The sequence below is a fragment of the Rhipicephalus microplus genome, chromosome 1, assembly GCF_043290135.1.
Source record: "Rhipicephalus microplus isolate Deutch F79 chromosome 1, USDA_Rmic, whole genome shotgun sequence".
Lineage (NCBI taxonomy): Eukaryota > Metazoa > Arthropoda > Arachnida > Ixodida > Ixodidae > Rhipicephalus > Rhipicephalus microplus.
Genome location: NC_134700.1, coordinates 95,858,699 through 95,885,970, shown reverse-complemented (window position 1 = coordinate 95,885,970; position 27,272 = coordinate 95,858,699). Strand labels below are relative to the sequence as shown.

Genomic DNA, 27,272 nt, shown 5'->3' with positions numbered 1-27,272 from the left:
CATCTTGAGGTACGCTGTAGCTTGCATATCAAGATTGTCTCCGCTTGCGGTTCTCCAGCATGCACATATATCTTGGTTCGCAGGTGTTCTTTTTATATTTCACTCCCATCGAAGTGCGGCTTCCGTGGTCGCTAATCTATCCCACGCCCTCAAGAATAGCAGCGTGACACCACACGTGCAATGCTGCCACGGTGGTTTGCTTGATGAACGTCCCCATGCATACATGCCGCGGACTGGGCGTACAAATGATGCCAGAAAAAAAAAATTGACGCAGCGGCAGCTTACTCTGTTTCATTTTGTTTTACTGCAGATGTTGGCAGCGTGGTATCGTCACAACACAGACTTATCAATGGGGGCATATCAGACAGCACTAGCATTAGCCCAAAATTCAGCACGCAACCAGGAAATGAGGACGAGGGAGTTGCCATCACGGCACAGCGCTGTCCCTTTGATGCATAGACGCAGTACGCTTTGCAGGCTTCTTTCCATTTTTTCAGTGCTTTTTATGTGAGTGTAGCATTCAGACAAAGTTATTTTTCTAAACCACAGTGCATGGCTTTTCAAGCTGTTCGTTTCAAAATAAAGCGTGGTAGCGGCGCATGCACGTGCTCTCAGAGTGGTACACTGGGGCCAGTCGTCTGTGCGTGAGCAGCTGAGTTGCATCGCGACTCTCCGCCAAGTGCTCTTTTTCGGAACGCCATCTATCCATTACTTGTCCCCCATAGGGATATTTTACAGAAGGCTGCTTGGTAGCGCTCTGAGAGCATACAGACAAGGAAAGCCTTTTCAGTGCTCAGAGTGCTTTACAGTGCTTTGCTTCTAAAGAATCATTAATCCTCACATGAGTGTCCGTACGGCAATAATTGTATTTTGCTTGTATTTTCATGCCTTTTATTTATCTTTGCTTTAAATGACTTTCTGTGTAGCTTCAAAGTTAAACTTAATGCAAAAACAATATGACTGAGGTTGTCACTTGCATGTCAATGTTGTTTGTAGATACTCTGTGGTGATGTAGACTCTCATGTCGAATATCACTCGTCCTGTAATGCCGTATGTATGCTACTGTGATATTTATTAACCAACAAAGTGTGATGGCGATTGCTCTCAAGTGCCCCCCATAAGGCGAAGAATGAATTGATTTGCTGTATACTGTGAATAGTGACAGTGACGCAGCATATGACACGACTGCACCATATTTCATGCCTTTTGGTACCGTACGGGGGTTTCTTGGTCAAATGGCAGCCCATAGAGCATTAGTTCTTTTTGTTCACTTTCGTTTCTTATCTTGTAATTACCATACCTTGTCGAAAAGCAGCAAGTAATGTCCCCTCGTGCTCTTCGCAGCTTTGTTATCTTGTACCTTCATATGGTTACTTCTTATAGAAAAAGCCACAGTTTTGGAGCAAGGGAGAAACAGCAAGTGAGATAGCAGCAAATGGAAATGTTACACAAAGTAAGGCTAGTGGCTCACTGCTTTAGCATGCAATTGTGCGTCACTCATCGAAATGCTGGCATAAGAAAACGGGGCCACTGCAGTAAGCAAAGCCACTCTCGTGGTGCCCATGGCTTGAAACACTAACTTTATGATGTGAGTACATCATGTACAAAGGTGTTCGTCACGGTTGATCCAAGGGTTATGTGCTTACCAAGAGGTCGCAAGTTCGATCTTGGCTGTGGCAGTCACATTTTGGTGCAGGTGATGTGGTAGAGACCCATGTAACGTGCAATTAATGAACACCATGCCAGTGCACGTTGCAAACCACAGCATTGCGGAAATTTCCAGAGCCCTCCTTCATGGTGTCCCTCATAATCATACCTGCTTTTGATGGGGTAAAACCTCAGATATTATTATAAAAGTTCCAACCATCTTCTGACCCCTCTAAAGATAAATTCATGTAACATGGCTGGCCCTTCCTGTCCGATCAAGGCGTTTGTTTTCTACCGGAGCAGGGCAGACCCCTTCAAGACCCCTTCATGTGCCTTTCCCCCGACGCAGTTGGCTGGCGCGTTTCTTCTCTGCTAGAGCAGCGATTGCTGGCTGCCCTCTAGGGCTTTCTCTCGCACATACAGCATATGACGTGTCGTGCAGTATCAATTTAGGCTATACGGAACGTGACAGCGGTGGCGAGCATGCAGTTCTGAATGTCTATATACAGTTTTAATAAAAGTAGGACCCTTGATACTCAGTGGTGATGTGCTGAACTTAGAATGTACTGATGTACTGAATGTACTGATGGTGATGTACTGACTTTAGAACTGAACTGAATCCCCGTAAAAGAAATTGAACCTTAAATAACTAGAACAAAGAAGAGTGGGTGATGGAACAAATGCATGTTAAAAATGTTTCAGTCAAAATAACGATGGAGGAATGGGCATCGGAAGGCATGTAATAAGATGGCAGACTAATGCCCTTGTTACACAGGCATGCTAACCTCAGTTACGAGAAACCTCACTTACCATTTGTATTTTTAATCGTGAACTTTAGTGCCACGTGACTTGCCTCATGCAAAAAGTTATCCTTACATGGGTCGGAAGCAAGTCACAGTTGGAAGCGAGCTCGTGTAACAAGGGCATGATTGATATTTGTCAAAGTTGAGAGACGGGATTCTGTGGATCCGGCCAACTATTACATGTGCTGTCTTTCTGGCAGGAGATAATAATAAATAGGTTTAACAGCTTATCAAGTTGGCACATAGAAAGTAAGTGTCACATCTTGCTTCTCGTTCTAACACATGATGCTTCTAAAGTCGAAAGGGCCAGTAAACAATTTCGAGGTCCAAAAATTTTTTGAAAGAGAAATATGATATGTGAAGAGGAGTTGGAACATCAATTTCCGCTGGTTTCAAATTTTTGCACGGCCTCGCTACCCTTTTCTCTCACAGGGAGGAGAGACTTAGCCCATTGTCGTGAACAGTTTACACCAATTGAAGAGTTGCGTGCTACGTCAAGTCGCCTATCGGTGATTTTGTGTCGCTGCTCATGAAAGGAGGATTGGTCAGTCGTAAGAAAGGAGCCCAGGAATTGTTTTTCAAAATTGAGGCTCTGAGTAGCACGCAGCGCTGCAATAGTCGGAAAACGTGATCACCGTGGTCTTTTCAACGAATTGCCGAGCATTTTTGGGGATGAAAAAAAAAAAAAAAAAAGCCGGAGCCTGTTGACTGGCCCTTCAAGTCGAAAAAGTTGCCTTCCTTGCATATGTCTTTACTGGTGTTAGTCTGCCTTCTTATTACATGCCCTTCGATGCCCATTCCTTCTGTTTGGTTTTCACTTGAACGTCCTTGACATGCATTTGTTCCCACGCATTTTAAAAGCTTTGCTTTCAAACATCCTTTTGCTGGCCTGCAGGTATGTGGAGCTAATGACCCAGCCCGCCTACTCTCTGAAACTACGAAGTGTGATAGAGGTCGAGACTGACACTGCCGCCCACCTGCTCTCGTTTCTGGACTGCCCTGCTGGAGTGCGTGTGGACATTTTGTCGGAGCTGCCGCTCCATTACCCATTCACCCTAAGCATAGCAGAAGTGAAGCAGATTGTGCTGCGCAAGTACCTAGCCTGGAGACTCGGATGCACCCAAGAAAAGGTGTGAGCAGTCAGTCTTTTTCTTTCAGGGGCGGACTATGCACCCATTGAGCAGCTTCTAATTTGCAACCCTGGCTTTGTTCGTAATGCTACAGAGCCCTCTTTCACTTTGCTGTAGCTTTGGGCACTCCTTCAAAAAATATATATGTGTGTGTGTGTGTGTGTGTGTGTGTGTGTGTGTGTGTGTGTGTGTGTGTGTGTGTGTGTGTGTGTGTGTGTGTGTGTGTGTGTGTGTGTGTGTGTGTGTGTGTGTGTGTGTGTGTATGTATATTGTCGCAGTGTAATGCGAACAAAAAATGACAGCAGCTTACGGCAGTGAAAAGAGCGTGTTCAAGATCAGCTGTACAGCAAGACGCCTGCTTCGTTGTCGTCCCGAAAACCGCCTAACCCACAAGCTGAAATCTACAAAACATTCCTATCATCGTTCTTTTTCATGTAAACACGAGTCACTTGCCCCTCCTTATAGGAGCATTGCCCCAATGCTGATTCAGACCCACAGTATTTTTTTTTAACGGGCAGTCAGTCGCTCACATATGGCTTCATACGTATTACATGCACAAGTTCAGGCTGGGGCTGGCGACGTCTCGGGCATTGGGGACTGTCGGAGACGACCTCGTAGGTGACGTCACTTAGCTGGCGTGATACTCGGTATGGCCCGAAATATCGCCTTAGCAGCTTCTCGGACAGTCCACGTTTTTTTCGTACGGGTGTCCAAACCCACACTCTGTCACCGATTTTGTACATTACAGTTCCATGGCAAGCATTGTAGCGGCCTGCGCCGTAGTCTTGTCGCTGGCGGAGCCATAAGCGGGCGAGCTGCCTAGCTTCTTCTGCGCGTTCAGTGAACACATCAGCGCCTGTGTCGTTAGCGTTCCATTTATGTGGCAACATCGCATCCAGCATTGTCCGTACCTCCCGTCCGTGAACCAAGCAGAATGGAGTCATGCGAGTCGTTTCATGTTTAGCCGTATTGTATGCAAACGTGATATAGGGTAAAATTTCGTCCCAATTCTTATGTTGGACATCCACGTACATCGACAGCATGTCTTCAATTGTCTTATTGAGGCGCTCCGTTAGTCCATCTGTTTGCGGGTGGTATGCAGTGGTCTTACGGTGAGTCGTTCCACTAAGCATCAGGGCGTGGTCTAAAAGAGCTGCCGTAAATGCTGTTCCGCGGTCTGTTATCACGATAGTCGGGGCACCATGGCGTAGCACAATATATTCTATGAAAAATCTCGCCACTTCTGCTGCGGTGCTCTTTTGGATAGCTTTTGTTTCGGCATACCTGGTTAGGAGTCTGTTGCGACTATAACCCAGCGATTCCCTGCAGTAGAAATAGGAAGGGGTCCCAAAATATTCATTCCTGTCTGGTCAAACAGTGTACGTGTAACCTGAACTGGTTGCAGCTGACCGGCGGGTCTCTTCGGATGTGACCTGCGTCACTGGCAATCGAGGCAAGTGTGAATGTGGTGCTTGACGGCTGTTGTGAGTTGTGGCCAGTAGTATCCCTGCTGTACTCTTGCCAATGTGCGAGTGTAGCCTGAATAGCGAGATGGCGGCTCGTTGTGACATGCTTGAAGCACTTCAGTTCGAAGGGGTACAGGAATAATGAGCAAAGAGGGAGCTCCGATGACTGAAAAGTTTCTTTTGTAGAGGACACCATTGCGTAAGCAAAACGATGATAATGCCCTTGCAAAGACTCTGGGTGCCCTCGAAGAACGTCCGTCCACGTAATTAATTAAATCAAATAATTGAGGGTCGCCTTGTTGTTGGGCGATCGTGGACGCGTCGAGAGCACCAAGGAAGGCCATATCGTCATCAGAAAAAGAAGCTGACTCTACTGGTGATCGAGACAGGCAGTCGGCTTCGGTATGGCGCTTCCCAGACTTGTGTATGACCGTCATATCGAAATCTTGTAACTTCAGACTCCACCGCACTAATCGGCTGGTTCGATATCTTAATTTAGTCAACCAACAGGGTGAATGATGGTCACTTATAACTTTGAAAGGGCGGCCATACAAATACTGGCGAAATTTCGTAACTGCCCAGACCATGGCGAGGCATTCTTTCTCAGTTGAATAATTGGCCTCAGCGCGTGTTAACGTCTTGCTTGCGTAGGCGATCACTCGTTCCGTGTCTTCTTGCCACTGCACAAGCACAGCTTCGAGGCCTACATTGCTTGCGTCAGTGTGAAGCATTGTTGGCGCTTGCTCGTCGAAGTGAGCAAGCACTGAAGGCGTTTGAAGACATCGGCGGAGGTCATTAAACGCTGCTTGCTGTTCGTCGTTCCACTCAAAGGTGGCGTCGTCTCTAGTGAGGCGAATTAACGGCGACGCAATCCGTGTGAAGTCGGCGATGAACCGGCGATAGTAGGCGCATAGGCCCAGAAAGCGCCTGACAGCTTTCTTATCGGACGGTACTGGGAACTGTGCCACGGCCGCAAGTTTTTTGGGATCAGGTTGAACGCCGGTGCAGCTGACGACATGACCAAGAAACAGCACTTTTTCAAAACAAAAGTGGCATTTCTCTGGTTTCAATGTGGGGCCCGCGGAGTGTATGGCTCGCCGAAGGGCAGAACTTTAAATTCATATAAACCATCCGGCGTCACAAAAGCGGTTTTTTCCCGATCTCTTGGATCTACCTCGATCTGCCAATATACGCTTCTGAGGTCCATCGAAGAAAAGTATCAAGCGTTTCGAAGCCTGTTGAGGGAGTCATCAATACGTGGAAGCGGATACACATCTTTCTTAGTCACTTGATTCAGCTCTCTGTAGTCCACGCAAAAACGCAGGGTACCGTCCTTTTTCTTAACTAGTACTACAGGCGATGCCCACGGGCTCTGTGATGGCTGAATAACATCATCTTCAAGCGTTTTAGCGAGTTGTTGCTGTATCACTTCTCGTTCCTTTGGAGCCACACGATAAGGATTCTGGTGTATAGGTCTTGCTGCGTCGTGGGTAATTATTCGATGCTTTGTTAGCGGCGTTCGACTGACCCGTGATGTCGATGAAAAGCAGTCCTGGAATTCAGCTAGTAGCTCAAAAAGTCTCGTTCGTTCGTTCCCTGACAACGTAGTACCAACGTCAAGATTAGGTACTGATTGTTCTTGAGGTGCTTCGTCTAGGGCCGATAAACTGCCTTGGATTTCTGCAGTATTGTCAAAGTAAGCGACGGCTGTATCCTTTGGGTGGGGTCGGCGCTCAGCACTGAAGTTAGTGAGCAGCAAGCTTGTGCGTCCCGCAGTGACAGTGACTAGACCTCGAGCAACTGAAATACCGTGGCTAAATATCAGGGAGCTTATTTGGTCGGCAATACCGTCGCCATCAAACGGCTCATCCCCTGCCACCGAAACAAGCGTACACAATCATGGCGGGACGACCACATAGTCATCCGTCAGACGCAAAGGCCCTGAACGAGACGTTTGTCTGGGCTCTGAACAATCGACTAAAGCAGGGCTGTTGCGAAACGTAATGACACTGTCAGGGACGTTGATGACGGCGCCATGTTCTGTCAAGAAATCTATTCCGTTAATCAGGTCTTTAGCATGAAGCGAGAACGACGAACGTCGCCACGAAAGTAGAGCCACGGATGTCGAGGCTTGCTGTGCACATTCCGACAGGCATCAGTAATTGGCCGCCTGCCGTCCTTAAGTGAGGTCTCGTACACGCTGTCTTTACTTTCTTGAGGCGTACGGCAAGGTCATCACTCATAATAGAGAAGTCAGCCCCGGTGTCGACTAAAGCTTTGACTTGCTGTCCGTCCACAAGAACGGTAAGGCCTGGGGTCACAGTTTCGTCGGTATTACGTCTTGTCGGCTTTACAGCGTCCTGAGGTGGGAGTAATGGGGGCTTTTTTTCTTCGTCTTGACAGCCTGCAACCTTACGCCCTGAGGTCGCCGCCTTCAGTTTCCTCGGTGTGGGCTGGGTGACCTCGCTCCTCTGGTGTCGGCAAAAGTGCGGCGCTGCAACGAAGGTGACTGGGCAGAAGAACGAGAGCGTGGTCAGTGTCGGAAGTCCGGCTCGTAATCAGTTATAATCTCGTCATCATTGTTACGGCGGCCGTCAAATGGGGGCGAGGCACCAGAGGTTCTTCCTTGAGAATTGACATCGCCACGGCGGGATACGTAGTTGTTGGCATGTCGACTGTCAAACCGAGGCCTGAGAGGGCGAAACGGATCAGCACGGTGCCAGCAATAGCGGGCTATGTGGCCCACATCTCCGCAGTTAAAACAGAGTGGACGCCTGTCGACAGTGCACCAGGTGTCTGTTCGGCGAAGCTGTGGATGCCGTGATGACTCCTCACGTGACGAAGGCCATGGCAGGTCAGAAGACGACTGGTCGTAGGGGGGCTGGATGGGTGGGCACCACGATGTCTCCCCATGTGGTGGTGACCAAGGAACAGTTGCAGGTGGCGGGTAGTATTAAGGCGGAGCGGGTGGGGAGCTTCGAAGGGCGGCGGCGTACGTCATGGGACGTTGTTCGGGGGCAGGATCAGCTGTCGAGAATGCTTGGCGGATTTTGTCGCGGACGACTTGAGCGACAGATGCCGTGGGTGTATCCACTACTGGAGTCCACAACCTTTGCAGTTCTTCCCGAATAATCTCTCTAATCATGTCACGCAAGGAGCCTGTCAAACGTCACAGCGGTGGCCTGAATTTGGGGGCTGCTGCACAAGCTGTCATATTGTTGGCAGCGTTGGTGAAGTGCCCGCTTGATAGCCGACGCTTCTTTGATAAAGTTCTCTACAGTGCTTGGTGGGTTGCGCAGAAGTCTGGTGAACAGCTGCTCTTTCACACCACGCATGAGGTAGCGCAGCTTCCTATCTTCGGTCATCTGCGGGTCAGCCCTCCGAAATAATAGTGTCATGTCTTCGGCGAACATGGCGACCGTTTCATTGGGTTTTTGGACCCTTAGCTCTAGTAGTTGGTGGGTGGGGTCACGTCTGTCGACATTGGCAAAAGTTTCAACCATCTGCTGGTGAAAGTTGGTCCATGTGAACAGGCTGCCTTCTCTGTTCTCGTACCAAGTATGAGCGCTGTCATCAAGATACAAGTAGACCTGGCCGAGCTTTTCCTGAGAAGACCACTGGTTGATCTTCGCAACACGGTCATAGTGATCTAACCAGTCTTCTACATCTTCGTGTGCGCCACCACCAAAGCGTTCAGGCTCCAGCGATGCAAAAAACGTTACCTGGGATGGAGCGGGAGGACTGGTGCCAAGAAGTACAGGCTGGGGGCTGGTGTTAGCCATTTATAGATGTCTTGTAGAGGGCTTCTGCGAGGGGTTGAAGTCTGGAGGAAGACCTCGTAGCCGACGACTGAATCGATGGACAGGGGTTGCAATAGGCACGTCCGGGCTGGATGAACGTCTCCCAGTAGGGGTGTGAAGCATCGGGCAGCGTCGCGGCCCAGCACCTCCACCAGTGTTGCAGTGCAATGCGAACAAAAGATGGCAGCAGCTTACGGCAGCAAAAAGAGCTTGTTCAGGATCAGCTGTACAGCAAGACGCCTGCTTCCTTGTCGTCCCGAAAACCACTTGACCCACTAGCTGGAATCTACAATACATTCCTATCATCGTTCTTTTTTATATAAACACGTGTCAATGTGTGTGTGTGTGTGTTAATTTATCTTTTCACCCACTTTTCTTTCTTCACATTTACAATACAGTTGGGTCTAATAACTTCCCCTATACATTCCTTGGCATTATTGTCTGTTAGACCTCATTAATATTGTTCAAAACATGGAAAAACGAGCCCTTATGTATACACTTCTTTCAATCATTAACGAGGGTCTCGTACTGGCAGACTTGGTGCCGTTAGGTTGTATACGAGAGACTATTGGTCAGCTGCCAGCTTGTAATAAGTTCATGGCTACGTGACGCTAAACAGGCTCATAAAGAGTGTGCCACACTTGTGCCATGGCTACAGTGGGCGCTGACTGACTCTCCCACGTTTAAATTCACATATGAACCCAATAAAGTGGCTGGGGGGATAGCCACCGTGGTATCTCAGTGGTAGAGCATCGAATGCGTTATTCGAAGGTCGCAAGTTCGGTTCCTGCTCACGGCAAGTTATCTTTTCATCCACTTTTCCTTCTTCACATTTACAATACAATTGGGTCTAATGACTTTCCTTATACATTCCTTGGCATTATTGTCTGTCAGATCTCATTAGTATTTTGTCAAAACACGGAAAAATAAGCCCTTAAATATACACTTCTTTTCCTTATATATACCGTATTTTTGCACGTATAACCCGCCCCTGCATATAATCCGCACCCCCACTTTCAGCTCACTGAGAAAGAAAAAAAAATCCTCGTGTATTGCCCGTACATTTGATATACAGGAAAGGCTGTACAAAAGCTACTGCTCAACCAACATAGCACATATGTAGACAGAAAAAGCTTTATTTAGCAAGCAGAATACGCTGTCTGCAAGGCGAGTCACAATTCACTCACTGTCGCTGCTCTCGCTAGAGCTATCGCTTGAGCCGCAGTCCTCACTATTATGCACTAGGTCATCTTCAGTTCCATCCATGTTGTTTGTGGTGCAGCATTTCTTGAAACTTTTTCACACTATCTCACCTGGAATGGCCTTCCATGCCTCGACAATCCACTTGCAGAATAGGGCAATACCAGGCCTTCGGACTCGTCCTGTCGGCGTCAAGTCGTAGCAGCCTTCGGCTATCCACTCGGCGTAATAGCGCTTGACATGCGCTTTGAAGGGCTTGTTAAGCGACACATCTAGAGGCTGCAACATTGACGTCATTCCACCGGGTATAACAACTAAGTCGGTGCCGTTGCGTGAAAGGCAGTCCTTCACTTCCTCAGTTGTGTGGCCGCGGAACGAGTCAAGAACGAGCATGGACCTCTTTGCGAGCATCGCACTGGGCCTCTTCTCCCATACCGTATTGATCCAGTCTACGAACAAGTCACTGTTCATCCACGCATTCTCGTGTGCGCGCAGCATCACACCGGCAGGCAAATGAACTTTTGGTAAAGTTTTCCTTTTCAAGATGACGTACGGTCGCAGTTGCGTGCCATCGGCGAGGGCACAAAGCAAGACTGTGATGCGCAGTTTCGTGTTGCCGCCGGTCAACACGCTCACCGGATTGCTGCCCGTCTTCTCAATCGTTGTGTCCACCGGCATTTCAAAATAAACAGGAGTTTCATCTGCATTGCCGATTTGCGGGAAAATGTAATTGTGCTGCTTTTGCAGGCCAATTACATATCTCTGGTACTTGAGCAGCTTCTCCTCATAAGAAGCCGGCAAGCGTTGACCTATTGTAGTCTGCCATCTGATTGAGAGCCCTTGCCGCTTCACAAAGCGGTGCAGCCATCCGCTGCTCGCACGGAACTCGTGAGGTAGGCCTAGCTCCCTCGAAAGTCGGCGCGCTTCCACTTGGGCCATCTAGGTCGATACGGCGTGACCCCTGCTTCTCACATCTTCAATGAACTTTACTAGCTCCGCCTCTAGCACAGGGTAGGCACCGGTCTTGGGGCCACGAAATGACCTACGGTTGTGGTGCGCGGCTTGTAGGCTCTCTTTCTTCTTTCTCCACAGTCACACGCAGGACTCGTCCACATCGTGCCGTCTTCCCGCTTCGTGATTTCCGAATTCCTCGGCGACAGCGATGATCTTAAGCTTTTGCTGTGCCGTGAAGGCCTGCCGCCGTACGCTACTCATAGTGACAGAACAGATCGGCTTAGGCTTGGCGAACGGGTCGAGATGTGGAGAACTAGCGGTAAACTAGGTAAAGAGCACTCGGTAAGAACTAGGTAAAGAGCGCTCACACTCGGCGACAACTTGACAGCACTACCCCTTCTAGTACACTGTAACAGCACCCTGGAAACAACAGAACCGAAATGCATGCCTGCTGCCGCGTCAAAAAGTAGTACATTAATTTACTGATAATATCTCTATAGGCACTACGACATCTTATTTGTCTTGCTGAAATAAATACTGCTTTATTTATTATGGAACTTACTTTATTGGTTATGGAACTTTCTTAGACAGCACCACCTTTTCGGCAAGTCCTTTCCAAAAGTAAACATGGTGTCCGTGACGTAGAGACATGTGGAGGGTCACAGAGCGGCCGCGAACGTCCAAAAAATATACTTGTGGTGTGACAGTGAGATTTTACACTGAACAATCGAATTGTCTCTTCCCAAATGTTTTTCTAAACGCTTCAACGATCCAAGCAAGCGAAACCAAAATCGACTGCAAGCTGCCGTGCTGCTTGCGGAGCAACACAAATTTGCGGAAACCGCCTCCGTAGCCTTAGCTTGTAGTTAAGGGGCTTCACAGCTCGACATGCACTGCTGTGAAGCAGCACTATAGAAAAAACCCCCCGTATTATCTGCACCTCCACTTTGCCACTGGAATATTTGGGTTTTTGGTGCGGGTTATACGCAAAACTACGATGTGTGCATATATATATACATATATATATATATTGTGGTAAAGCCTTTGAACAGTGGGTCGTCCTCTGCAGCGCCTTCTAGTGGGTCGCCCTTTCCATAAGAAGAAGAGCAGCTCGCGCAGAGAGTCGATCCCCGCTTTGACTGTCGCTGTCGTGAATCATCGCTGAGTGTCGGCCAATAAACCACTTAACAATTTGGTGGAGAGTGCTGAGAGTGCTGTGCCCTTCAAACACCTTCGGTCCACATTCGATGCCCTTGGAGCTTCGATCCCGTACCGTGCCTCCAATCATGCACCAAGACGCCGCTCAGCAAATGCTCCCTCCTACTCCGACGCCATGTCCCGGTGTCCCCCGCATCCGCGACCCTCCTGTCTTCACCGGAGCGGATGGCACCGACGTCGAGGACTGGCTGGCCATGTACGAACGCGTGAGCGTCCCCAACCATTGGGACGAGGCAGGTAAACTGGGCAACCTGTTTTTCTATCTCGCGGGTGTGGCCGGCATGTGGTACAACAACCACGCATCTGATTTCCCGACATGGTCCGCTTTTAAAACCGCTGTCGTCGACGTGTTCGGCCACCCGGCCATTCGTAAGCTGCAAGCTGAACAGCGTTTACGTGAACGAGCCCAGCAGACCGGAGAGTCCTTCACAAGTTATATCGAGGACATCCTTGACTTGTGCAAGAAAGTCGACCTGAACATGTCAGAGGCTGACAAAATCACGCATGTTCTAAAAGGCATCGCCGACGATGCCTTCACCATGCTCCTGGCAAAGAACCCCCGCACTGTGGCAGAAGTCATCATGTTATGCCAAAGTTACGACGAGCTTCGGCGGCAGCGCTTGATGACCCGTCGACCGCCACCACGTGATGCTGATCTCTCGGCCTTGTCAGCAGTTCCTGACCACGCTACCTTGCTCGCCGAAATCAAGTCGTTCGTGCGTGAGGAAGTCGCCAGGTCTCTCTACTGGCTTTTGCTTCCCCACAACATGCTCAACAGCCATCAAGTACACTTCTACCTCCGCTCCGCCGAGCCATTCAGCAGGAAATCGCGGAGGTCGTCCCTGAATACCACCAGCCGCCTCCTGCATCTGTGCCACTCAGCTACGCCCAAGTTGTTGCCAGGCCGCCCCCACCGATTTCTGCGACTGTTCCCCTAAATTACACCGAACCCGTCGCGAGGCCCCAGGCCTTTGGAGAAACTGTCTCGCCTACATACACCGGCGTCACCCACGTGCCCCGAGTGCCGCCTACCATGCACTCATATCAGCAGCCGGCTCGTCAATCGCGTTCTGCAACATGGATGCGACCCGCAAACCAATGGCGCACTGCTGACAATCGCCCCATCTGCTTTGCTTGTGGTTGCGTCGGTCATGTAGCACGCTATTGCAATCGTGTGCAGCAGCCGCAGGTCGCCTCCAACTTTCCCAGCCAGTCAAGCCGCTCTTATGACCAACCGCCGCCTATGTCACCGTCGTCCCGCCCCGTCCCGTCTACCCGCCGTTCACCATCTCCACGACGTCGCTCACTGTCGCCAATGCGGCCACGTCCACTCGAGGGCGACCAGGAAAACTAGTCGTCGCAGTCCACGAGGCAAGGGCTGCGACGCTGTCGAACTGCGGAAGCCCTCAGGAAAGCCCGTCGAACGTGATAGACGTGCTTGTGGATGGCGTTCGTGCATCTGCCCTTGTAGATACTGGAGCCGCCGTATCCGTGATGGACGAAAAACTTAGCCGATTACTGCGCGATGTGACCACGCCGCTTTGTGGGCTCTCCCTCCGTACAGCCAGCGCCCAAAGTATTCACCCTACGGCGATGTGCACAGCCCGCCTTATGATTCAGGACGTGATTTATGCGGTCGAATTCATCATAATTTCTTCATGCTCTCTTGACGTCATCCTAGGATGGGATTTTCTCTCCCGTCACGACGCCGTCATTCATTGCGCACCAGCAGAAATAGAACACACGCCATTCTCTTCTTTGACGCCGGCCGACAGTCCATCCGCTGCAAGCAAGGTACTCGTCAGAGACGACACTCAAGTGCCTGCAAACTCGTCCGTTGCGGTGTCGCTCTACTGCGCAAGCCTTTCTGACACCGCTGCACTCCTCTCGCCATCTCATCGTGTTTTCATAAGAAAAAGCTTGCTGGTTCCTTTCGCGACCGTGCAACTCACTCACGGCAGCACCACTATTTTCGTCGTGAACTCATCTCCGTACAGCGTTACGTTGGTGCGAGGGGAATGTCTCTGCAGCGTGGAACCCATCGAAGACACGCAAGTTATGGATCAACCCGATGACATGCACTGCTCAAGTTCCTGTACGCTTGGTGCTGTTTCCACATCCGCTTCATCATCCGATGATATATTCGGTCTCTGCTTACCCGACGACCTTACGCAGGGCCAGCGTTCCCAGCTTTTGAGCCTGTTGGAAGAATTCCGCTCTTCTTTCGATGTCGCTCAACCTTCTCTCGGCCGCACATCCACCGTTACGCATCGCATCGACACAGGCGCACAGCCACCGCTGCGGCAACGTCCATATCGCGTATCTCCCACAGAACGCCGTGTAATCAATGAGCAAGTCGACGACATGCTTCGCCGCGATGTTATTCGCCCCTCTAGCAGCCCCTGGGCGTCTCCTGTCGTTCTCGTCACGAAGAAGGACGGTTCTGTGCGGTTCTGTGTGGACTACCGACGCCTCAACAAGATCACTCGTAAGGACGTGTATCCACTACCGCGGGTAGATGACGCGATTGACAGCCTGCACGGAGCAGAATTCTTTTCATCCCTCGATTTGCGCTCAGGGTACTGGCAAGTACCTATGGCCGAGGACGCTCGACCGAAGACCGCTTTTGTCACCCCCGACGGCTTGTACGAGTTCAACGTTATGGCGTTTGGGCTGTGCAATGCGCCCGCCACCTTTGAGCGCATGATGGATACAGTTCTGCGTGACCTGAAATGGCACACGTGCCTGTGCTACCTCGATAACGTTGTTTTCGCTCCTGACTTCTCGACGCATCTTCAACGCCTTCGGCATGTTTTAACGCGTCTGAGCAACGCCAGTCTGCAACTGAACCTAAAGAAGTGCCAATTTGCAGCTCGGCAGCTGACAATACTCGGCTACGTCGTGTCCAAGGACGGAATTCTTCCTGATCCAACCAAGCTTCGAGCCGTGACCGAGTTCCCCAAGCCGACATCCGTCAAGGAACTGCACAGTTTCGTAGGACTGTGTTCCTACTTTCGGCGCTTCATTCGAAACTTTGCGACTAGCCTATCGCCGCTGACGAAGCTTCTCGGAAGTAACGTGCCTCTCCATTCGTGGTCATCACAGTGCGACGACGCTTTCAGAACACTTCATCGTTTGTTGACGTCGCCTCCCATACTCCGCCACTACGACCCTACGGCCCCTACAGAGGTACACACGGATGCCAGTGGTGTCGGCCTCGGCGCTGTCCTTGCGCAGCACAAACCAGGGTTCCCGGAATATGTCGTGGCGTATGCGAGCCGTACGCTTACGAAAGCCGAGACTAATTACACAGTCACCGAGAAAATGTTTGGCAATCGTCTGGGCCCTTGCAAAGTTCCGACCTTATTTGTATGGTCGCCCATTTGATGTTGTCACCGACCACCACGCACTATGCTGGTTGTCGTCATTGAAAGATCCCTCAGGCCGTCTCGCCCGGTGGGCACTTCGCCTGCAAGACTATGACATCCGCGTGCTGTACCGCAATGGAAGGCAACATGCTGACGCCGACGCCCTGTGGCGCTCTCCCTTGCCTGACGACAATGCCAACAACTCAGTGTCTCACCGTGCCATTTCTTCGATTAGCATTCATGCCATTGCTACTGAACAGCGCAAGGATCAATGGATTGCCTCACTGATAGACTTGCTGACTGATCCATCCACTCCATCCACTTGCGCATTGCGTCGTCAAGCCCACCATTTCGCCGTTCGCGACGACCTCCTCCACCGACGCAATTACAACGGTGACGGCCGCCAGTGGCTACTAGTCATACCTCGCAGTCTGCGCTCTGACATATGCGAATTCTTTCATTCTGATCCGCAATGTGCGCACTCCGGGGTATCGAAGACTTACCACCGCATTCGCCAACGGTACTTTTGGCGCGGCATGTACCGCTACGTGCAGAAATTCGTTCGCTCCTGCATAGAATGTCAGCGCCGCAAAACTTCAACGCAACTGTCGCCGGTAGGTCTGCAACCTCTACCTTGCCCTGCCAGGCCGTTTGGGCACATTGGCATCGATTTGTATGGGCCACTTCCACTAACGTCAGCTGGTAACCGCTGGGCCATTGTTGCGGTGGACCACCTCACGCGATACGCCGAAACTGCCGCTCTCCCCACGGCTACAGCGAGCGATGTGGCCTCCTTCCTGCTCCAACGATTCATGCTGCGACACGGTCCACCTCAGGAACTTCTCAGTGATCGAGGCTGCGTCTTCCTGTCTGAAGTCGTCGAAGCCATTCTCAAAGAGTGCAACGTTATTCACCGCAAAACTGCTGCTTACCACCCGCAGACGAATGGCCTCACGGAACGCTTCAACCGTACGCTCGGCGACATGCTTTCCAAGTACGTCGCCGCCGATCACACAAATTGGGATGACATTCTACCCTTCGTCACCTACGCATATAACACCACCCCTCAAAGCACTACTGGCTTTTCACCTTTCTTTTTATTATATGGAAGGCACCCGTCGCACACCATCGACACTATACTTCCGTACAAGCCAGATCCATCCGAGTGGGCGCCTATTTCTGCTACAGCCAAGCTTGCTGAAGAGTGTCGAGAGCTTGCAAGGACATTTACAGCGCATGATCAAGAGCGGCAAAAAGCCATTCGCGCTGACGCCAGCACTACTGCGCCCACGTTCCTCCCTGGAGCGCTCGTCTGGCTCTCCATCCCTACTACTGCAACTGGCCTATCTTCAAAACCATTGCCCAAATACCAAGGCCCCTACCGTGTCGTCAAATGCACTTCCCCAGTCAACTACTTGATTGAACCCATCGAACCATCTTCGGACATGCGTCGTCGAGGACGCGACATTGTTAACGTGGAGCGCCTCAAGGCCTACCATGACCCGCTCATTGTAACCAGCTGTTAGGTCACCAGGCGGCTCCCTTTTCGTACCCGGGGTAGTTGTGGTAAAGCCTTTGAACAGTAGGTCGTCCTCTGCAGCGCCTTCTAGTGGGTCGCCCTTTCCATAAGAAGAAGAGCAGCTCGCGCAGAGAGTCGATCCCCGCTTTGACTGTCGCTGTCGTGAATCATCGCTGAGTGTCGGCCAATAAACCACTTAACAATATATATATATATATATAATTTTTTGTGTGGGCACTTAGCAGTATACCTATCCTCTTCATCTGTACATTATCATCGTCGGCAGGTATTGGCTGTGTGTCCTCATCATTGTCGTGTATGGGTGCATCGTAGATGTCGCCTGCTGGCTATCATGAAGCATTCAACCAAGTCTTTTACGTTATTTTGCCAACCTTGATTTGTGTTTCTGTCGTGCCAAGGATTACTTTGGTCGTGAAAGAAATTGTCGTAAAACTGTGTGGACTTTCTTTACATCCTTGAAAAGGCTGCATCACTCTGATAGGAATCCAGCCTCAAGAAACCTTGCTTGTAGTGTTATAACACATTTGTACAGCAGCACCGATGATGTTGGCATGACACCCAGTATGCTAGATTAGAAATGCTGATTGTAACACTGGTAGTGTTAACCCGTGTCATCTGTGGCCATTTTTTAACAATTACTTGTGACCCCTTCTTTCATAATTGCTACACTTCCATAACAAAACTGTACATAATGCCCCCTATCTTTTTCTTGGCTTTAGTATTTCTTCAGTATCCTGAGTTGTGTCTATCAAAACAAATGCAACAGATTGAAACCAAGATGAGCGTCTAATAAGAGAACGGGCTCCTGAACTGATTTACCTTATTCTGTTCGCTTGTAGTATTATGAATCTTTAAGCAACATGTGGCAAACAGTATCAGTGCATCTTCAAGGTAGCATATACATACTACATACGTAGTCGTTTCATGGGCAGCATGCTAATGTCCATTCATGGCCTGTTGCCAGATTGCGATGCTGGTGCAAAAGTATCCGTCTGTGGAGAACCGGAGCCTGCAGTTCCTGCGGCATACCATCGAGCTGCTCACCAATCATTTCCATATGCCCACTGACAAGGCAAGTGTCATTACACTCGTTCACTTTGTCAATAAGCTGCACATTCTAACCTATATTGCTGCATGTGTTTATTTTGTTATATTTGGGTTTCACCCGAATACTTCTCATCATGACCCCGTCAACCTTCTTTGTATTCTAGTACTCCAGTAATGTTCTGCCAACTTCATTGCTAACACACATTCTTGTTTCCTCATTTTTCCTTGCCCTAGCTGTCACCTTATTTGATTACATGGAGCAATGGCTTATGCTTGTATAATGCCCTTGTTGAGACCAAAAATTGTGCTTATTAGGACTTATTAGGATGGACATATTGTAAGAGAAAAAACGAAAAAACAACAGTCTGCGGTATAGTATAATTGTAGAACATTCAGCTCATCCGACGTACCATGGGAATTGAAGTTGCTAATAATCCATCAGGAACTTATGTCCTGGTGTTCTTTAGCTGATGGTGCATTGACATATTTTAAACATTTATCTAGAAATACTAGGGCAAGCACCAACATTGCCTGGCAACTGTTTCTGGTGCCCTTTCACAGTGCTTGCGTAATCATGAAATTCTGTGATTGCTGCCACAATGTACAATCTCTGAAATGAACTACTGGCACCTAGTCTTTAGTTTGACAGAGACTCAGAAAAAGTATACTTGAAGTTGAATGTAGCTACATGTCAATCTTCAGGGGACGTCTCAAGAGCTGCGCAGGTCTCACTAAAATTACTGAAAAGTTATGGTGTATGTGTAAACATGTAGTACATACAGGAAATGTGTGTCGAGGGTCGCATGAAATCTTCTTTGTCCAAGATGAAACATTAGCAGAACAAAAAACACTGAAAGCACCTCCACGTGGCAGCTTCTCTGCACAGTCCCCCGTACGAAGGCTACTGTGAGGTTCCCAAAACATTAGTAAATATATTTACACCTTGGTCGGCAAGGTTTTCTTCAATGCATGTAAATAACTACCGTATGCTGATGCCTGGTTTGTTGCTTGTGCTGCCTAAGCTTTGTTAATAGGCTTCAACCACAAATGCACTGATAGGTATCTTTTATGAAAGGGCGCATTACATTTATTGCCTATGGCGAAAACTAGGATCTGTGTTGGCTACCACTGAGGACTGTTTATAGATACTACATGTATCAGTAAGTCAATTAGTGATTGATCAGCCAAGAGCAGTTAGGGAGAGAGGGAGGCTTCAGGCCGGACGTGTCTGAGGTTTGCCTTGCTGGATGGCTTGTGCAGTGTCTCTTGCTGAACATGTCGGAGGCCTTGCCCTCTGTCAAACTTGTTCAGCTTGTCAGACATATCCAGCACGTCTGGACGTGCCAGACACGACAAGAGACGTTTGGCTTGCCAGACGTGTCTGAGGCCTTGCCCACTGTTTTTAATGTATGAGAGAAAGTGAAACATAATTAAAGATATGTAATAGTTCAACACGATTACTGTGGTGCAGATCTTGCGCAACGGCTTTGTGCTCCTGGCCCATCCGGGCAACCTGGAGAGCCAGCTGTCGCAGGTGCGTCAACTGGCAGGAATGGACATGCGGGAGTTAGCAGTGCTCTGCCCCCGCCTGCTGACCGTGCCTGCCGAGAACTTGATTCGTGTCGAGCGGCTGCTGCAAGCACACGGCATTACGCCGGCCCAGGTGCAGCGCTGCATCCGCATCTACAGCCTCAGCCCAGAGACTATTGAGAAGCGGCTGAAGGAGATCACCAAGGTTCGCAGGCTTTCGTGTGGAGTTTTGTATATGTTGGCAGGACATCTCAATTGGTACTTGGTAACTCAGCAACTACACCTGATTGCAGTTTGTTGCTGTGTCTAGTTTGCGTACATAATCTAGCTGCACTATATGTATTTTTACTCATTCCTTAAAAGAAGTTCTCTGTACAGTCGGTTGACATTGGGACCTTCCTCTGTATCGGTATAACCGCAATTGTAACTAATATTACTATGCACAATGAAATAATGTCATGTCATAAGTTGGCATAAAAAAAGACATACTTTATTCATCAATGCTAAAAAAAGCTTTCTGCAGTCACTAAAATTCAATTATTTATTCTTAGTTAATTGGCCAGTCAACTGGGTTAATGTTTTTGTGTGCCCTTGGACACATAACTGCAAAAATGGTTTTCACTAAAATGGCGAAAAAAAAAAAAAAAGATTTGTTGTTTAATACACACTCTTTTGCCACACTAGTGCACCTTTCTCGATTTCATGTTTGCTGTTCAGCAGTGGTACCCGTTATGGTTTTTGTTAAAGGGGCCCTGTAACACTTTTTGATCACGGTCAGAAAACGCAGCTGATCGGTAGTAGAGGCTTCCTACAACACGTGAGCGAAATAATATAGTGCAGCACGTGGCCTGGAACTCGCAATAAGTTATCAAAGTCAGCTAAATATTCCTTTCTCTTCTCTCGACAAATCAGGCAATATGCCCAAAAATCACACGTAGTAAGCCCATCTATCAGCCATTGTCTGATTTCTACATGGGGCGCCCACTCGTTACAGAGATAGCTGCGGGATGCCGCTACTTGTCCACGCGTGTGCGTTATCACACTGAAAAAGTCGCGCATTCGAAAAAAAAAGAAAGAAGTGCTCAAGGTCACGAAGCGCGCATGACGTTTTTCTGTGGCCCTGCCATCCTTCCCTGCTTAGCTTCCAGGGCTTTCGTCAGGACGAGAAAAAGAGAAAATGCAATTGCAGCATGCGACAAACCTTTGTAACTCCATTCACGCTGGACAGATTCCTAAAATTCTTGTGGCGTTAAATTTGTGAAGCAATAAGCTCTTTCGGTGAATTCATTGAATGGTTACCTTAAAAAGTGTTTCAGGGCCCCTTTAACATTGGATTGCAGGAAGAGAGTTAATGTGTGATAAATAGAAAACAGGGTACTCGGAAAGAAAAAAAAAAATGTGAAAATTTTCCGTACTTGGCTATTGGATGCAGTCGCTTATCAGCCATGCCAGCCGATGGAGACAATCTGCGCAGCAGCCGTGCCGAGTCTGCCCTCCACGTGAGCAACAAAACTGGGGAGGGAGCGAAGCATGTAGCAAAGGGCATTTCAGGCTCACTAACGTGAAATCTGGTGAGCAGCGGAAAATGCAGTCTGCTTCTAGTTAACGCGCATACTGTGAATCTTTATTGTTCAACTATGCAAAGAAAATCTCCTACTGGCACAACGTTGCAGGTTAAGATCCAGTGCCTACATACACGGGGTGGCCGGTGAACTGTTGTGCGGCACGTTGTCTCTCGCTAGTGAGAGAACGTTTCAATAGCCAATGCATGTCATTCGCTCTCTCTCGCCATGTGGCAAACTCTAAGGTGGTGGCAAAAGAGAGCAAACTCACTTAGCGAGAGAAGGCGGTCTCTCTCATGCGCTTAAGCAAATTGACCATCACGATAGCAGCAGCCACAGATGACGGTACATGCTGACTCTTTAGAGACCCTAAATTGCTTTACCCTTAAACACACAGTTTTGTCTTAAGACACGGGAGTTTTGTGCTGGGGTCACATATAAAGGAATTTGCAGGATGATGACAATTTCAGCTGTTGTATTGCTCATATGAAAAGTAAGAACAGATTTAGTGTATCATGCAGGACATAAAAGTTGGTCGATGTAGCAGACATTTGTTTTATATTTTTCTTGGATAGTATAGATAATTCATCACTTGGTTACTGTATTCACTCTATTATATTGTGATTACAAAGGTAACATGAGGGGTGACTTCTCACGGCATCCAGGAAAAAAAAATTTTAGTGTTTCAGCATTCGATTGTCATGCAAGAGACAATTGTAGGTAGCGAAAATGTGCCAAAAACTCACATTCGAGTAAACGCAGTACATTAGACATACTTTCCAGTCCTGTTTGCTGTGAAGGTATTGCTGTAAATAGAGAATCACACATATCTCTTTGAAAGTAGAGCATCTTATTTGATGAAAAGTTTTTCCTGATTCAGGCATCGAACTCGAGACCAACCTATCTGAAATGTTTGCTTTACTGCTTGAGTTAACCAGCAGACTAACAGTGTTCGCACTTGCTATAGATTGTACGGGAGGTGTGGGACCAGTGAAGCCATTCTTTATGTGCCCATCTAATGGGCCGTTCATTTCAGCCATTTCAGCCGCCACTGAATGGCTGAAGCTTAGTGAACAGCATGCCTCCCACTTGGGGTTCTTCATCTGCAACGTCATTTTGACGTTGCAGAGACGTTACAGAGCATTCGCAACCCTTTACACAAATGTGACACAAGTGGATGGAATGTGCTTTAACGCGGCGGAAGCAGACTCCTTAGATCCGTGGCTGCACCAAGCTCAGAGTCCGTCTGTAAACTCTGACCATGTGGTTGTGTCAGCCCTCTAATAAGGTTCAATGTGGCTGGCCATCTAACACACCTGTTAAGGCGGGTACACATTACCTGCATTGCTCGCAAGCATCTGGGAGGCTTTCACATGCAAGGACGGGCTTTTCAAATTTCGGAAAGTTTCGACCATAGCATTTGCCTGATTGTGCTGTCTCGACGGGGCCGCAGTGATGGTGGTTGCTTTGCGATGAACACGTTTTGCTATCCGCCCCAAAGTGATAACAAAAGTGATCATTGCTTACCATTGTCATAAACTGGTCCGGAGGAAGCATATCATTCGTATGCGGAACTTTAGAGAGCACCAGAATTCTGACACGCGTAGGCACGCAAGCGGCGTGAAAAGAGGATGAGAGAAGGTGAGCGTGAAACCCTTGCCAGTTCCCCGCCTAGCCTTCGCAAGCCAAATCTCTTCCCTACCTTCTCCGGTATTTGAGCAAGAGGTCAGTGTACATGAGGTGCCCGAACAAGCCCCACACCCAAGCACGCAAGCGGCGTTGTTTTGTTGAGCAGTGTTACTTTATGGTCTACTGCCTGTTTCTACGGGATGGCTTGAAAATGCTGGCTTAGACGCGGTAGAGTAGATGAGCACAATGAGTGCGTGAACGAGTAGGAGCGTTAGATTGGCTTCTATGGCTGTCCGCTCGATTCACTGTGCTCGTGGACACCGAATGCATGCGAAACAACACCACATTCGCCCAGCATCTCGTTGCAATTCATGGGGAAAACATAAAAAAAAAGACACACACATTTCCTTATTGCATGTCAATTTTTATCTGAAGTTTTATTAATCTCTTCAAGCAACAAATTATATGAACTATGCATGTCGTGTTAAATAATTTCCTCATGTCACGTGCCACTGTTAACGTCAAAGCACAGTTGTCTATGTAGAGGACCAACGTCAATGTGCTGTCATGTATGTAGGGCAATTCATAGGTGCCCTCATTCTCTGGGCGCGCGTCCGCGGAAAGAAGAGGGAGCGGCGTTCATCTAGAAATGTGACCCATTTCCGCGGCGCGTAGCGTTGCATGTTTTGGTAGATTTCATCGTAAGCGCCCCATCTACGCATTGCGCTTGTCAGCTCAAAATTGTAAAACCTGTCGAGTGGACCTTTAAAAGAGCGCAGAATTAAAGTTCCTGGGATACCCGCCATGGTGGTCTAGTGGCTAAGGCACTTGACTGCTGACCCGCGGGTCGCAGTATCGAATCGTGGCCGCGGCAGCCGCATTTTTGATGGAGACGAAAACGCTTGAGGCTCATGTGCTTACACATTAAAGAACATCAGGTGGTCCAAATTTCCAGAACCCTCTACTACAGCGTCTCTCATAAATCAAATGGTGGTTTTGGGACGTTAAACCCTAACAATTATTAGAGTTCCTGGCCAGCGATGCACATTTTTTTGTCCACTCCCAAGTCTCATCTGACTTGAACGTTGAACGAGAATGCCATGGCTAGGACAACTTTCTTTTTATATGCGGCACTACAATGACACAGACTACTTGAAGCGCAACTGGAAATGACAAATGGCTTGCCTCGCCACACTCACAAAGATCAAAATGGCAGCCTCATGTGTGTACTTAAGCTAGGTGTTGGCTACTAACGGCTACAATACCGCCTCAATGCCACAAGTTGTGCAGCACTTTTCTCCATGAAAAATGGCGCGTTTTTCAACATTTTCGAATCGAAGCCGACCCTAGATCTTGATACAAAGAAATTTAAAAAAGCTATCTGCCTAAATTCGAATTAGTACGGTACGTTCGCAATGCCGTAAAACGAGCCGAAACAGCACAACAGATCGCCCTAGAACAGCTCATACTTTCTCAAGCCTCTCAAAAAGACCAGTATGATCCCCACCGCTGGGATGTTTTATATACATACGCTCGGTTTACTGTTACTCTGTCATCGCATCCCCCCGCAGGGGCGCCTGCACAAGTAGGCATTTGGTGTGTAGCGACACCACGGACCCGAGCTAAGGGGGGAGTTGTGACTCCCTCCCACGCCTAGCCGTGCGTGGCTTTGCCGTGTCCGGGGAAAAGGGGATCCTGGGGGTTGAGCCGACGCTGGGTGATTGGACCGTTAAGGCCCCCCGGCAGAGGCAACACAACCCTTTGGACCCGGCTTCACGTAGACGGCACCCTTGGGCTGACCCACCCATGGGAAATCGGCAGTCGCCTTTTCCTTTCTCTCTCTCCTTACATCTTCGTCTTTATCTCTTACTATTTATCTGTCCTGTCTTCTACTCTCTTCGTTTACTTCTGTTTTTCCTGGCGGCAAGGGTTAACCTTGTGTGGCTATCCAAACTAGGGTAAACCATATTGGGTTATAGTAACTGCGTACTGCTGGCGTTGCGCAGACATGCCCACATGCTCTGCCACGTCCCCTTGTTGGACTCCGTGGTGGGTGGTAGGCGCCGTTACTGAAAAATACACATTTTTCCATGGGATCCTCGACCCCCTCTCTAACCGATAATGCCTCGAAAAGGGTACGCACCGACGCAACTTCACTGCTTTGGCCCAAAAACAGAGAAACTTTCCCAAAATACCATGTCCTCCACTGCGAACAATCATCTACAAAAGCTAGAGCAATCTCACCCTTCCTTGTGGCCAAGTGCTTAAGAGAGACCATTGGAACCGGTTATAAAGCCACGAAGATGGCATGTGGAGATCTGCTTCTCGAATTGAAAGACAAGGAACAGTACAATAAACTCTCGCATCTTGTAGCCTTTGGTAACATCCCCGTCTCTGTGAGCGCACATCGTACCATGAATACAGTTAAGGGCATGGTATCGGACGAAGATTTCATGACACTGAGTGAAGAAGAGCTTCTTGATGGATGGAAGGACCAAGGTGTAATACATGTCCAGCGAATCAAAATCAGACGCAACAACAACGAAATAGCAACAAAGCACTTAATACTCACCTTCAACTCAACCACTTTACCTGAGACTCTCGAAACTGGCTATATAAAGCTCCATGTCCGACCCTTCATTCCAAACCCGAGGCGTTGTTTCAAATGCCAGCGATTTGGTCATGCATCCCAGAGCTGCCGAGGGCAGCTGATCTGTGCTAAGTGTGGCACAACCGGCCACAGTGCTGATGAATGTAGTCATGATGAGGTCCTCTGTGCTAATTGCGAAGGTAGTCACCCCGCATACTCCAGAGCGTGCCCAGCCTGGAAAAAAGAAAAGGAAATAATAACTATAAAAGTAAAGGAAAATATCACATTCAGGGAAGCAAGACAACGGATTTCGTTAACATTGGCACTAAAAACACCTTTCGCCGAAGTGGTGCAACGAGGGGCGGCACCACAAAGGCCCTTGGCATTTGCCCGGACCTCACCTAGCGAGCCGAGGCCAATGCCACAAGCCCCTACGGCGGGAGCAGCCAGCGCTGCCCTGCCCAAATTCAGCCTGTTCACACCAGTGACCTCTACAAGCTCTGGCAGCAGCCAGGGCAATCAAGAGGCCAAGGGGGCTTTATCGACCCCCAGCTCGGTAGGGACAAAGACTTCGTCGATCGAGGCGAAGTCTAAGCGACGCACAGATCGCTCTGTAGAGCGGGCGTCCAGTGCTTCGCAAGAGGCTATGGACACCAGTCCAAGCCAAACAGCGCAGGAAGCGCCGAAGGAGCGACGAGCTTCTCTCGACCGCCCCCAAAAGGACAGAACGCCGATTACAGGGCCTGACAAAGGCCCTGTAAAATGAGCTAATCTCCGTCTTTTCTGCACACAGCACTTTTCCCTTTTTTTTTTCCCCACTATGGACAACATCATACAGTGGAACGTAAGGGGAATACTTAGAAATTTAGATGACGTCCAAGAACTTCTGAGTATGTTCAACGCGAAAGTACTGTGTGTGCAAGAAACGCACTTAACTCCTAAGCACAAGGACTTCCTACGACAATATATTACTTTCCGAAAAGACCGGGAGGAGGCTGTCGTACCATCTGGCGGTGTAGCCATTATAGCTGATCGTAGTATAGCATGCCAACATTTGAAGCTCCAAACGGCCCTTGAGGCAGTGGCCATTCAAGCTGTACTTTTTAACAAACTCATTACCATATGTTCTGTGTACATACCACCGCATCAACAGCTACACAGACATGATCTAGAATCATTAATAGATGAACTTCCAGAGCCGTTTCTGGTTCTAGGTGATTTTAATGCACACAATGTCCTGTGGGGCGATGCTCACTGTGATGCGCGAGGACGTCTCATTGAGCAGCTCTTTTTCTCTTCTAGTTTATGTGATTTAAATATAAAGGAGCCTACGTATTTTAGCCTTGCAAACAACACGTACTCCTCCATAGATCTTAGCATTTCATCACCATCCCTTTTACCTGTTTTTAAGTGGAACGTTCTTAAAAACCCTTATGGGAGTGACCACTTCCCGCTCATACTGAGTGCGCCGAACAAAGATCAACTACCTCCCGCAGGTTCCTTGATGGAAGATTGACTCAGCTGATTGGGAAGGGTATAGAACTCTTACACACATGACATGGACTGAGCTGTCTGCCCTGACCATAGATGACGCTGTCACGTATTTTACAGCTTTTATACTTGATGCCGCATCTAAATGTATTGCCAAAACGAGCGGCATGTCTTCTAAACGGCGAGTCCCAAGGTGGAACGACGCATGCAGGAAAGCACGGACCACTCAGAACAAAGCATGGGCGTTGCTTCGCGATTTCCCTACAGTTGAAAATCTGGAAAATTTCAAGCGGGTCA

At 48.8% G+C, this 27,272-nt stretch overlaps 1 protein-coding gene across 1 annotated transcript in view; it reads left to right on the top strand.

The window, feature by feature from the left end:
• The window catches only part of mTerf5 (mitochondrial transcription termination factor 5), a 40,938-nt gene that overhangs the window by 2,977 nt on the left and 10,689 nt on the right, over positions 1-27,272 (top strand). The window contains exons 2-4 of the mRNA XM_075885637.1: positions 3,346-3,580; positions 18,091-18,198; positions 19,645-19,908. Coding sequence (XP_075741752.1) covers positions 3,346-3,580; positions 18,091-18,198; positions 19,645-19,908 — 607 coding nt within the window. The remainder of the gene's footprint in view (positions 1-3,345; positions 3,581-18,090; positions 18,199-19,644; positions 19,909-27,272) is intronic.